Source organism: Blastomyces dermatitidis, assembly GCF_000003525.1.
Source record: "Blastomyces dermatitidis ER-3 genomic scaffold supercont1.1, whole genome shotgun sequence".
Classification (NCBI taxonomy): Eukaryota; Fungi; Ascomycota; class Eurotiomycetes; order Onygenales; family Ajellomycetaceae; genus Blastomyces; species Blastomyces dermatitidis.
In genome coordinates, this window is record NW_025544774.1 from 7,777,868 (window position 1) to 7,789,134 (window position 11,267).

Genomic DNA, 11,267 nt, shown 5'->3' on the forward strand with positions numbered 1-11,267 from the left:
ATAGTTCTATCTCTTTTATTAATAAGCTATAAAATCAATCTTGCAGAGTCTTCTGTTTTAAGCTTAGCTCTGTAATGTCTTTGTACACAGAGACTCATGTGCATTAAGATATTTTTATATTATCCGTACACTATCTAATATATCTATTTCATACAAAAGATAAAGCTATTTATAGTAAAATATATGTGTAAGTCAAGAGAGCTAGTATAAGCAAGTATTAGATTAGTATTATAGAAAGCTGATAATAATGAGAAATATTGTAGTAATATGATGTTAATAATATTCAGTAGTGTATAACCTCTTTTTCCTGACACATCCTCTTCAGTGAATGTAATATGTAAAAGAAAGTGTAAATGAAGCTGCAATAAAAAGAGTGTAGATAAATCTGTAAGAAAAAGAGTGTAGATGAATCTGCAGAGATTATATCAAGATAGATCATTTATTCTGCTTACGCCTTGATGATATCTGATATATCAACTAGGCCTAGCATCTTAACGAATTCTGTATGTTTCTGACGTGGCAGAGCCTTAGTGAGTTCATCCGCTGGCATCTGAGCCGTAGACACTCAATCAATTGTAATATCACTAGACTGAACATGTTCTTGAGTTGATATCTTTCATCTGAATCCTCTCATCGGGATAGAATGATGATATCATTCATGTAGAAGAAGACAATTAATCAATCATTTAAGAAGAGGCAGCAATTCTCTGACATAGAGATGAAGCCTAGCATTCTCAGATTCTTTGTAATATGAGTGTTTTTCAACATCTGTTCAGTGGTTCAGTGAATCTGGCAGTTAAGATCTATGAATTCTTGAAGGAATTGATACTGTTAAGATAGATGTATTACTGATAACAGTAAAAACAGTATTAGAAAATAAATTTTAAGACTTGTAGAAGTCTGAATGAGAATGAGAATGAGAGAATGCTTCATTGATCATTTGAAAAGAATTGACTTTGACATTTTCAACTGTCACAAAATAAGCAGCTCTGTGATTTCGGGTTTTGCAGTCTTCAATGATATTATCTTCATCAAAGTTAGCACTGATATCATGAGCTCTAGGTGCAATGTTCCGTGTATGATTATCTATTACATTATTTATTTATTTTATTTTATTATTCTTTCATTATACTCATATGCAAGCGGAGCTTATGATGAGTCCTTGCGTGATGTTAAATACAGGCCAAGTGTTGATTATACAGGAGGAAATACAGGTGTTGAGACCACGCCAAGATAACAAGAACATAGAAAATACAAAGGAGTGACAATTAGATACATGCGATAATAACTTCCCAGCCCAGGAACATAGAGCGATTTATTGGAGCGATTTGTACACCTCTGTATTTATTAGGAACCTGAGGTGCTTGAGTTCCGGATTTAATGTATCCCCTGCGGGTTTCGAACCCACACGCCTTGGTTTCCCACGCCAAGGCGCTACCGGGTGGCCGCATTAACTATTCGGCCATCGGGGCGATTATCTATTACAGCTGAATAAGTATTAATATCAACATCAGTGTTCTGAGTACAATTAGCTATCGCAGCTGGTTGAGTATTAATATCAATATTGAGACCTGTATCAACATTAGAACCTGTATTAACATTAGAGCCTGCTGACTCTGATGTAGGTTCAGGTGTTGAATACAGTGTATAAGATCTAACATGAGAACGTCTAGATATTTGATTTTCCGCATTAGATAGCTGATAGAGGTTGCAAAGCTCAGTGATAAGCTCATCTGCAGCGGCTTCTAGATAAGTGATTTGAATGCTAGTTGTATCATTTACAAGTTTTATAATGGCGTTTTTTGAAGAATGTTCTAATCTCTTATACCATGTAGACTGTGTAGCTATAGAGATCTTAGGTTTTTGAGAAGGTTTTGTGCATATTAACTTGTTAGAAGAATAATTTATTGAAGTGTATATTAGCAGATTAGAAGAAGAAGAATTTGTAGAAGTTGTAGAATTTGAAGATATCATTTTTTCAGATATAGTGATGTTAGAAGTGTGTAATATGAACTGTATAATAGCTGTATCAGCTTCAGTGATGGTTTTTTCTGATATAGTTGAATAAACAGCTGTTTCACTATTATATTCTGTAACTAGCAACCTCTCAAATACTTCAACATGTGCAAAGATTGTATTATCTGTGATGATATTTGTATGGAAATTCGGGATGTAAGCTGTGTTAATAAGGTTGACATTGAACTGCTTTTCTGCTTCATTTATCATGATTGTTCTAACAGTTTCATAATCTTCAACTTTAGTGCTGAAATCACCTGTATAGACTTTCATGTTCTTGTTCACAGATGTAAAGAATAGAAAATGTATTTAATTATTATATATATATTGTTTCATATCAGTATCAAAGATTCAGAAGTTTTGAAGATAGAAGTGAGAATTTGAAAAGTTTATTAATATTTTTCAGATCTGCTAATTAATAGATTGATAATTGATAGATTGAGAATCTAATTACTTCAGAATCATTTCTTTCAGAACTGCTTCATTGACATCTATTATATTAATATTTGTGAATAAATCTCTAGATATTACACAATTAATATATCTCTTTAAATCTTAATTCTTAAGAGCTTGATTAATCTGTGTTCTCTTCTCTCTGTTTTTCTTTCATTCAGATGACTTTCTTGATAAATTAAGATAGTAGCACTCTAGATATTACACAATTAATATATCTCTTTAAATCTTAATTCTTAAGAGCTTGATTAATCTGTGTTCTCTTCTCTCTGTTTTTCTTTCATTCAGATGACTTTCTTGATAAATTAAGATAGTAGCACTGAGTATATCAGTGACAGACTCTGCAGATGCAGTTTATAAATATTGCTAATAATGAGATATTTTACTGAGATCTTTTATTAAGAGTAGCAAAGTTCATAGATTTATCTTCTTTAAGAATACTCATTTTTCTATACTGTTTCTTAAAGTTCTTAACTAACTCTATCAAAGATATGATATCTTTATTATATCAGATATTCTTAGTTCATGCTTGTATATAATCTGCATTAATAACTAGATTTATATTTAAAAAGTCTTTCTTTAAGTTGAACTGTTCAGTTATATTCATCTCTTTAATATCATCTTTAATAAGTGATCAGTCATTTAATCACTTCTCTATACCTCTATTTTTCAGTGCTTTGCAGAGATTGTGATATCAGGTTCTTATATCATCTTAATAGTCTGTGATTGTGAGAAAGAGTTGATCTTTTAATGAATGAATAATCTTCTTTATATCATCATTCTCACTGTATATATGTTGTAGCTCTGTAACATTAACTGTTTTTCATATAATATCTCATATCTTTGTCATACCTTTATTCAATTTCTCATATTTCATATATTTGATTTTTCATGCAGTGATCTTGATGTTATATACTATCTTAGTCTCTGTGATGGCTTCTTCTGAACACTCAGGTTTCAGAGGTTCTTCTAGTTCTGAGAAGATATCAGGTTTATCAAGATTGATGAAGTCTGATATCTTCTTGTTCTTTGCATATTCTAGCATATGCTTGTACCAAAGTTTCCAATCTCCAGGAATGCTAAGATGTACAGTTGCACGAGACATTGTCTTGTCTGTCATATCATTTATATTGAATGAATTGAGGAATCAGTTCAAGTATTTGAGGATAGATATAATCAGAATTCAGGGTGTATAACAGTCAAGTATTTCAGAATGTATACAAGTGAGGATCTATCGTCTCAGTTCGAATGATAGTTATCGATTCGAATGAGGATTGGGGTCGGTGTATCGCGCTTCTCTTCAGATGCTGGTTACCGGGAATCAGGTATAACGATCGAGTAGTTCGGACCGTATACGAATGAGGATCAATCTTCTCAGTTCGAATGTTTGTTGTTGAATTCGAATGAGGATTGAGATCGGTGATCAATCATCTCAGTTCGAATGATTGTTGTCAAATTCGAATGAGGATTGAGATCGGTGTATCGCGCTTCTCTTCAGATGCTGCTTACCGGGCTCATAACTGTCGGAATGAGTGTCACGGATGAATATGTTGAAGACGTATGAATCTTATGTGTATCAAGATTAGACTGGCCGCTGAGACTATGAATTTCATGTTTGATTCCATTTGGTCTGGTCCCATACATTTCTTGGCGTGAATCCCGCTGGGACTGACTATCAAAAAAACATGTAAAGTAACTATATATCAGATCTTAAAATGAAATCATGACTTGAAAAAAATGAGAAAGTGATCTCATTTGATCTCATTTAGTCTCATTCTTGATATAAAGTTCTATTTTTAGACATTTTAAGGTTTTTTTTAGACTATTTTTAATTTTTTAAAAAGTAACACTTTTTAATAACACTTAAATAAGATTTAAAGTTATTTAAAGTAATAAAAATAATTTAAATTGAGAAGTGAAAATCATGATCTCATTTGAAAAATGTGATAAGAGTGAATACTAAGTCTCACTGAGACAGTATGAAATCACTATCTAATGTTAAAATCATGTAATGAGATCAGTTGAATTGATAATGAGACTATCAAAAAATCTGGTTCTAGTTTCAGACACAGTCACACGGTCAGTCTAATCAAGATCTGCTTGTTATATTATCCGTACACTATCTAATATATCTATTTCATACAAAAGATAGAGCTATTTATAGTAAAATATATATGCGAGTCAAGAGAGCTAGCATAAGCGAGTATTAGATGAGCATTGTAAAAAGCTGATAATGATGAGAAATATTATAGTAATACGATGTTAGTGGCGTTCAGTAGTGTATAATCTCTTTTTTCTGACAATTTCTTTCACTCAGAAAGCTACAATCACTTTGTAACATTAAACATTACAATCAGAGATGTCTTGAGAATGGCGAAAATAAATAAATCTAAACACAGTAAAATGAATGATCAGGTCAAACAACTGATGTCTGACCAGCGATGTCCGATAATTGAATACAATCAACCACTATCATTGTGAGCTCTCTCGACGCTTTCAGCTTTAATAGCTTACTGATTTAATTTGCTGTTTGTAGGTCATATGTATCTGTAGAATAGTTGAAGATTGTATTGATAGATCTATTTACAAGAACATAATATAGTGATGAGTCATGTGATCTAGTGAAATCACTAACTGCAACAGCTGTAAGAGCTAACACCCTCTCTTGAGATAACAATAATTATATATAAAAACACTCAAATCATCAAGATAGTCTGTCAAAATCAAATACAAATGTAAAATTAAACATTCTCAACTTTTGCACCTGTAAGACTTAGTAAAATCATGAATTATGCAAATATTACAGTGTCTAGAAGTTTAGTGAGTTCATCTACTATTATTTAAGTAATGAAAATGTATTCTAAATCAATGACTCTCTGATTCAACTGTCAATATGAAAAATGAAAACATGTGTCAATGTGCTTACTTCAGGCTGTAATGACTGTCATCTTTATAAGATCTATGATATTCTTATTATCAGTGAGAATCTGTATCAGAGATGTAGTAATGCAGTCAAGCTTAATTATGAGATTTCAGATTCATGTTACCTCACAGATCACCTCACTAAGAGTCATATATTCAGCCTTATTGAAACTTAGAGATACACAAGATTGCTTCACTGAACATCATAAAATCAGGCTGTCTGTGAGCTTAAAAATGTAGCTGAATATTGATTTTCTATCATCATTCAAGTAGACTGACCGCCGGGATCATGAATTTCACGTTTGGTCTCATTTAATCTGATTCCATACATTTCTTGGCGTGAATCCCGCTGGGACTGACTATCAAAAAAACATGCAAAGTGACTATATATCAGATTTTAAAATGAAACCATGACTTGAAAAAAATGAGAAAGTGATCTCATTTGGTCCCATTTAGTCCCATTCTTGACATAAAGTTACTATTTTTAGACACTTTAAGGTTTTTTTAGACTATTTTTATTTTTTTAAAAAGTAACACTTTTTGATAACACTCAAATGAGATTTAAAGTTATTTAAAGTAATAAAAATAATTTAAATTGAGAAGTGAAAATCATGATCTCATTTGAAAAATGTGACAAGAGTAGACAGTAAGTCTCACTGAAACAGTATGAAACTACTATCTAATGTTAAAACCATGTAATGGGATCAGTCGAATTGATAATGAGACTATCAAAAAATCTGGTCCTAGTTTCAGACACGGTCACACGGTCAGTCTATATTCAAGAAACTGACTCAATCAGAATCTGAGTAGCTGAAGAGTAGATAGAAATCATTAAGGAAATTAGAGAGAATGAAAAGATTGATAGAAATGAACCTCTCATACAGACTGTATCTGTAGAAAATGCTCAGATTCATAATCTCTTTCAAATAATATATAACATGTAATAGAGTCTTTCAATATTGAGGTATTGAATCAATGTTCTGTTGAGTGAGTAGTGAGACAGTGTGAGTGATATCAGAATGTGTTTTAACTGCAAGATATTGCAAGCAACTCATATCATGTTAATATCATTAAATTATGAAATCAGTCTCTTTCTCAGATATAGAGAAATCATTAATACAGAATTCATTCTTTATTGATATTCTAACAACAGCTGTATTATCAAGATAGAAATCTTCAACAAGATATTTAATATACTGATAATATATTAAATCAATTCTCTTGTCTGAACAATTGATCTTCATACTCAAATACTTGATTAACTGATGTAGATTCTTGACTTTCAATTTCTCACTGAGTATACTTACTAGTTAATCAGCATTCTCAGAAACTTCAGATATGATGTTAAGATTGTCAATATAGATTATTATATAGAGATGATATCTGAATATATGATATCAGAGTGCTGAATCATAGATACTGACTGTAAATTCAAGATCACTTAACAGAGCTGTTAAGTAATTATATCAGATCTTCATCACAGAGTTCAGACTGTATAGACTATTCTCAATCACACAGACAAGTGTTTTCAGTGAATCTGTCTCAAATCTGATAAGTTGTCTTATATAGATCTTCTTAGTGAGATGCTCATGCAGATATATTATCACTATATTCACTTAACAGAGTGTTCAACCGCGAAGTGCTGCTATTGTAAAAAGAATATAATTGACAGTATCAGTGATAACAGAAGTATAGATCTCTTTTCTAGAATTCTTCTTAAGTCAGTTATCACAAATTATTCAATGTGATTTTCTAAGAATATCATCAGAATCAGTATTCAGGTTCACAGGCCTATCTTTCTCAAGAAATACTCAACAGTCTGAAGCAATCAGTTCACTTCTTGAGATATCAGATCTAGAGATCAAACTTCATGTATTATATCTCTTCAGGTCAGTAATCTCATGTTGTATGAACTTCTTTCAATAATCTTCTACTCTCTCTGACTGTGATGTGACATTCTTGTAGAACTTCAGAAGATTACCTGTAATGAGACTTAAAGTGTAAGTAGTCAGTGATTTCGCGGGCTGCAATTATGTGAAATTCAGATCATAAATATTAGAAGCATCTTCATCATCAATCAGATAAATATCAGGTTCTGATTCATCAGTATTATTAGTAAGTGTCACAGATATAATAATCAGTTCTGATTTTTCAGTGATCAGAAACCTCACATTACTACTGATAATAATTCTATCAGTTTCAGAATGTCATAGACAATATATCAATATATCACTGAATTCAATAATGTAATAGAAATCAGTACATGAAGAAAGCTTATCTGCAGACTTCTGAGATTCATACAAGTGAACAAAAACCTCTGCACTTAATCAGCAAAAATGCCTCACATTTGATGAGATATTTGTAAGTGTATATTAAGAAATCTTATGTGAACTTGGAATCACAGAAGTCTCTGCAGTAGAGAATCAAAATTTCAAGTTATAAAGAACTGTAGATGTGAGAGTATCATTAATTATTACAATCACTGTCTCTAGAACATCTGTTCAGAACTTCTTAGAAAGATTATCTTTTAAAAGAGCAGCTCTAACCTGTCTCATAATAGTGCAGATTTCATGTTTGAAAACATTATTCTGATGTAATGAATATAATGCTGTTGATTCTCATTTGATACTATATAAATTTATAACTGTGTGCATATGTGTGAATCAGAAAATACTATTAATATCAGTTCATAGAAAAGCAGAGACTGTATATCTGAGATTATTCATGAATCTGAGCCACAACTCAAAGTATTGAACAGCCTCATTCTTGAACTTTAAAAAATATATTCAATGATAGTCAGTTGTATCACAGATGATAAGCATTCAGTATCTGATTTTCTGATGAAACTCTAAGAGATGATTAGAGAGATCTTTCAATATATATTCATCATCTACAAGGTCAATATAAACCTTCTCAATGAGTCAAATAGATCTAGGCATCAGTGTTTTTGAATAATCTTGTATCATACCTGTCTTAACACATTTCTCATAAAAGAACTTAGTCTTAGAATCTTTAATTATAACTTCAGTATAAGAATTCTTGATCATAGCAATTATAGTATCAGTGTGAATGTGACTGAGATCACAGTGTCAGTTCAAAAGAGTCTTTGATATTCTTGTATTCTTGAGGCCTGTATTCAGAACTGTAGAATCAATGTTATTAACAGTAGTAACAGCAGTCACAGAAAGATTAACTTTTCAGTTAAAATTATACTCATGAAGCATCATTGCAATATACTTGACTGCTCTGTTTAAATGATTGAGATTCTCATTGAACTTCTATTTGTCAATCTTATATATGTTGTTCTGAGTGATTTAAACTGCATGAAAAATAACACTGTTCAGAGCTCTGCAAATGAAAAATGAGAGAATAGTAAAAGACAATGTAAATCAGAATCTCTGATCTTCAAGCTTTGTAAATGAGAGTAGATTAACTGTAATATTAGAAATATAGTGAACATTCTGCAAGTTAACATCACTATTCTCAATCTTCAAGATAACAGTCTCAATCTTCTTAACAAACTCAGTTCTCTCAGTCGCAGAATCTACAGAGATATTATTATTAAAAGATTTAATGTTTGAAAAAGAATGAAGCTCATCTGTCATATTCAGACTTGCATATGTATTCAAATATCAAGATCTAGAGAATGGTTTTTCAGTGACTGTGAAAGAGAAATAGAACTCAATCTTTATAATTGCTGCATTTGCTGCTAATTGAGAACTCATCAAGTCATTCTTCTTCTCTTTCTTCTTATCATTCCTCTTTTTCTTTTTATCAGAGTGTAAGATGAAACATCTGTTAACAGTATATTCATGTCTTCTGCAGTGAGTACACTTTCATACAGATGTGCTTTTATCCTCATCTTTATTCTTATCTTTGTCCTTATCTTTGTTCTTTTTCACAGTCACAGAATCAGCCTGAGACTGCTTTTTCTACTCAGTAATAATCTTCTTAAATGTATAATTAATCACTTGCTTTATCAAATTATTAATATTAATATTGACAATGAGTCCCTGATCAGTGAAGAAAAACTTATTCAAATATATCTTAACAAACAGTCTTTGATAATTCTGCAGTTTATTGAGAAAAAGATCATGATATATATTCTCAGTACTCTAACAGAGCTTCTTGTGACAGGCAATAAGATAGTAGAAACATCTCTAGAAAGTAAGATAATCATTCTTCTTAACTTGTAATTTTGTCAATTTCTTGAAGACATTAACTTATTCTTCTGTCAGTGATATTGTATATTCAATATTAATCTTATCTCACAGAGCTGCAGTATTGTCAGCTTTCAAGATTTCAATAGTGATTTGAACATTTTCAACAAGACTTGATAGCATATGTCTATATAGAGACTTGAAATGAATTCTTCACTTCTCAGAGTTGATATAATATGTGAAAGAGAATTCTTATTAAGTTCTCAATAGAATGTCAGTTTCATTAATAACTTCTTTATCAGTCAACATATTAATATATCATGCTTTATAATTAGAGTTATCAAATGTGATCACTGATTTAATATCTAGTTCATACTTGACTTTCTTCTAGTATTCTCATAACTCATTTCTCATAGTGTCTCTTTGTGCAGAGACAGATGTAGTGAGATGTTAAGTAATTTCAGTCACAGTTATCTGATTCTGTAGTATTATCTGTATAAGATTCATAAGATTGCCTGCAGTGTAATTAGACTGACTGTGTGACTGTGTCTGGAATCAGAACCAGATTTTTTAATAGTCTCATTATCAATTCAACTGATCTTATTACATGGTTTTAACATTAGATAGTGATTTCATACTGTTTCAGTGAAACTTACTATCTACTCTTGTTATATTTTTCAAATGAGATCATGATTTTCACTTCTTAATTTAAATTATTTTTATTGCTTTAAATAACTTTAAATCTTATTTAAGTGTTATTAAAAAGTGTTACTTTTTAAAAAATTAAAAATAGTCTAAAAAAAACCTTAAAATGTCTAAAAATAGTAACTTTATGTCAAGAATGAAACTAAATAAGATCAAATGAAACTACTTTCTTATTTTTTTCAAGTCATGGTTTCATTTTAAGATCTGATATATAGTCACTTTACATGTTTTTTTAATAGTCAGTCTCAGCAGAATTCATGTCAAGAAATGTATGAGATCAGATTAAATAAGATTAAACATGAAATTCATAATCTCAGTGATCAGTTTAAGTGTAATAGATAGATTAATTCAGATTATTATTAAAAGTCAGTATTTCAGAAGTAAGAGATAATGAAGAATTTAATAAGTTAAAATAAACAGATTCTGTAGATGAATATTAACTCTGCTTTTCTTTATTCTGAAGTTTCTTTATTATCTTATTATTAAATTTCATACTCTGATGAAAACTAATCTTAGTCTTATCTTACAAGTCAGAAGTCTTCTTATAATAAGTAATTATTTTATTAATAAGTTATTTAGTAAAGTGTGTGATTCTGAGTCTTGAGCTGAACTCTGAAGTAACAGATATATTACTTATATCAAGATAGCTCTGCTTCTTCTAGATGTATAAAAAAAAAAAAAAAATGATATTCTTCACAATGAAGAACATACTTTCTTAAAAAAAATATAAAGTATATAAATCTGCTGATCAGCAGATTCAGAGAAAATGAAATATCTCTAATAAAGAGTGAGAGTCTTTTCAAAAAAAAAAAAAAAGATAAACTATTCATGTCAAAAATGTTGATACAATATTTTAAAAAGAAAAATGTGCTATCTGAGCTATAATCTGTAGAATTGTTGAAGATTGTATTGATAGATCTATCTACAAGAACATAATATAGTGGTGGGTCACGTGATCTAGTGAGATCGCTAACCGCAACGGCCGTAAGGGCCAACAGTATCCCCAGTCGT

At 30.6% G+C, this 11,267-nt stretch overlaps 2 protein-coding genes across 3 annotated transcripts; both read right to left on the reverse strand.

Moving 5' to 3' along the window:
* Nucleotides 1-1,434: 1,434 nt before the first annotated feature.
* On the reverse strand, nt 1,435-2,289 carry BDCG_01071 (uncharacterized protein; the record flags this gene model as incomplete). The annotated part of the gene is made up of 2 exons (XM_045416578.1): nt 1,435-2,013; nt 2,116-2,289. The coding sequence occupies 2 exons, from the start codon at nt 2,287-2,289 to the stop codon at nt 1,435-1,437; spliced, it is 753 nt and encodes a 250-aa protein (XP_045272278.1).
* A 647-nt stretch (nt 2,290-2,936) lies between these two features.
* BDCG_01072 lies at nt 2,937-3,981 on the reverse strand. 2 transcript variants are annotated; one of them, XM_045416580.1, is made up of 2 exons: nt 3,785-3,981; nt 2,937-3,582 (listed from the first exon to the last, which is right to left on the reverse strand). In XM_045416580.1, exon 2 carries the CDS (start codon nt 3,572-3,574, stop codon nt 3,359-3,361), a length of 216 nt encoding a protein of 71 aa, XP_045279423.1. In that variant the 5' UTR covers nt 3,575-3,582; nt 3,785-3,981; the 3' UTR covers nt 2,937-3,358. The 2 variants fall into 2 exon arrangements, with proteins under 2 accessions (XP_045279423.1, XP_045279422.1); XM_045416579.1 differs by having other exon boundaries at nt 2,937-3,981.
* Between the last annotated feature and the right edge of the window lie 7,286 nt (nt 3,982-11,267).